Source organism: Stegastes partitus, unplaced genomic scaffold (genome assembly GCF_000690725.1).
Source record: "Stegastes partitus isolate 25-593 unplaced genomic scaffold, Stegastes_partitus-1.0.2 Scaffold1444, whole genome shotgun sequence".
Classification (NCBI taxonomy): Eukaryota; Metazoa; Chordata; class Actinopteri; family Pomacentridae; genus Stegastes; species Stegastes partitus.
Window position 1 is genome coordinate 177,071 of NW_007579175.1, and position 1,900 is coordinate 178,970.

Genomic DNA, 1,900 nt, shown 5'->3' on the forward strand with positions numbered 1-1,900 from the left:
CTTTCCTTTCCTTTCCTTTCCTTTCCTTTCCTTTCCTGTGTTATTCTCCCTCTTTTCCTTTCCTTTCCTTTCCTTTCCTTTCCTTTCCTTTCCTTTCCTTTCCTTTCCTTTCCTCTTCCCTTCCCTCCTCTCCACAGGTCCTTACAGTACTAGTCCAGCACAGTACTTAGATGCTGTGAAAATGCCATCACATTTTAGAATGTACAGATGATGACGATGATGATTTTGATCCTACAGCAAAGAATTTGTACAAACTCATCAAACATGCTTCTTCTCTGCCTGTTCTCTGACTTTCAGCTGCGTCAAGTTTTGTGGCGTCCTTCAAGCATCTGCTCTGTAGTCGGAAACAGCAGCAGCAGCAGCAGCAGCAGCCATTGTTAGCAACTGTACAATCTAATCTGATCTCTTTGCATCTGTTCCAGCTCGTCCCTCCCTTCAAGCCTCAGGTGACGTCAGAGACAGACACCAGGTACTTTGACGAGGAGTTCACAGCTCAGACCATCACAATCACTCCACCAGAGAAATGTAAGTGTCACTTGTGCACAAACATATGCCCTCATTAAAACTTGGCAAAACTTCAATTTTATTTTATTTTTTTTAACATAGATTCTAATATTTCCAGTGAAGAATAAAGTAGAGAAACAGAGCATATGTGTTTACAGAGCATGATGGAGTTAAACATGTCAGTAGTGGTCAGATTCAGTCTCTCTATTTCTTCATTTTCGATTGGAATCCATTGGAAGAAGAACCACTCAAAAGTGCCGTTGTTTGCCTATTCAAGTCTCTCTGTATTAGTCCCGCGGCCACATGCAGCTTTTCACAGGCTTCTGAGATAAAGATACCACTTTCAAAATGATCAGCACTGAATTATGCATGAGTAAAACCGATGTGTTTCTCTGCGCTAATGTGAGGTTCCACTTGTTTTGTAGGTCACACGTCAGTTAGTTAGCAGGAGATTGGCACATCAGAAGCAGACTAGTTAATTGAGTTGTGTTCTGTTTAACGCTCTGAGCCCCAAAACCCGCCAGCAGGTTTGAAAGGCATGCTATCTTTAAAAAAATTGCCAAATTTACACCATTTATCAGAGCCAGAAATTATAAAAACAGAAAGAACCGTTGGATTTTTCAACTTTACAGCAATCCGTCAACTACTGATCTGTGACGTGCTACTCGGTGTGGAAAACGATCCAACTCTAAGCCTACAATCACAAGATATTTGTGAAATTGTAGTTTGATGTTATAAATACTTTCAGAGATAGAATTTTTTAAAATACATGCCTATTGACCCACTTTTTTTCACATTAAAATTTGACGCTATGTTCTAATAACAATCTCTGAGGAACTATTAACAATAAAAGCCTGAAATATTACAGCTATTTGTCATCAAAGCATTGATTCTGAGGTACTGGACAAGTAGATCAAATAGTCCCTGATTTAAAATATGAAAAAAAAAAAAAAAAGAAAACAGGAGGCCATCAAGAAAAGTACCATCTTTGAGCACACATTAACAAAAAAAAAAAATAATTCAAAAGTCAACTAATAGTGTTTTCTTAACCACATATAGTCACAATAATACAAACCAAAACATACAGAATACATTTTAATACGAAATACTCGTAAAAATGAAAATTAAAAAGGTACTTTCTTTGAACTTCTTTTATAGCTGATCGAGCAGGTATGATAAGTTGTACCACAAAAACAAAAATATTGGTAGATAGTCTAATCCAGTGGTTCTCAAACTGGGGTCAGGACCCCCATGGGGTTCCCAAGATAATTTCAGGAGGTCGCCAGAACAAGCCTACAGTTATCAAATAAATGTGTATTAGGGCTGTCAAAATTAAAGTTGGATACTTCTTCCCACTCCTTTTTTGAACTTGTTAGGGTCCGAGCACACCAGTGCA

The 1,900-nt window shown here is 38.1% G+C and overlaps 1 protein-coding gene across 1 annotated transcript in view; it reads left to right on the forward strand.

Annotated features, from left to right (window-relative positions):
• The window catches only part of LOC103370571 (RAC-gamma serine/threonine-protein kinase), a gene marked incomplete at its 3' end in the record, with an annotated part of 43,508 nt that extends 42,983 nt beyond the window's left edge, over positions 1-525 (forward strand). Inside the window, exon 12 of the mRNA XM_008299670.1 lies at positions 423-525. Coding sequence (XP_008297892.1) covers positions 423-525 — 103 coding nt within the window. The remainder of the gene's footprint in view (positions 1-422) is intronic.
• Between the last annotated feature and the right edge of the window lie 1,375 nt (positions 526-1,900).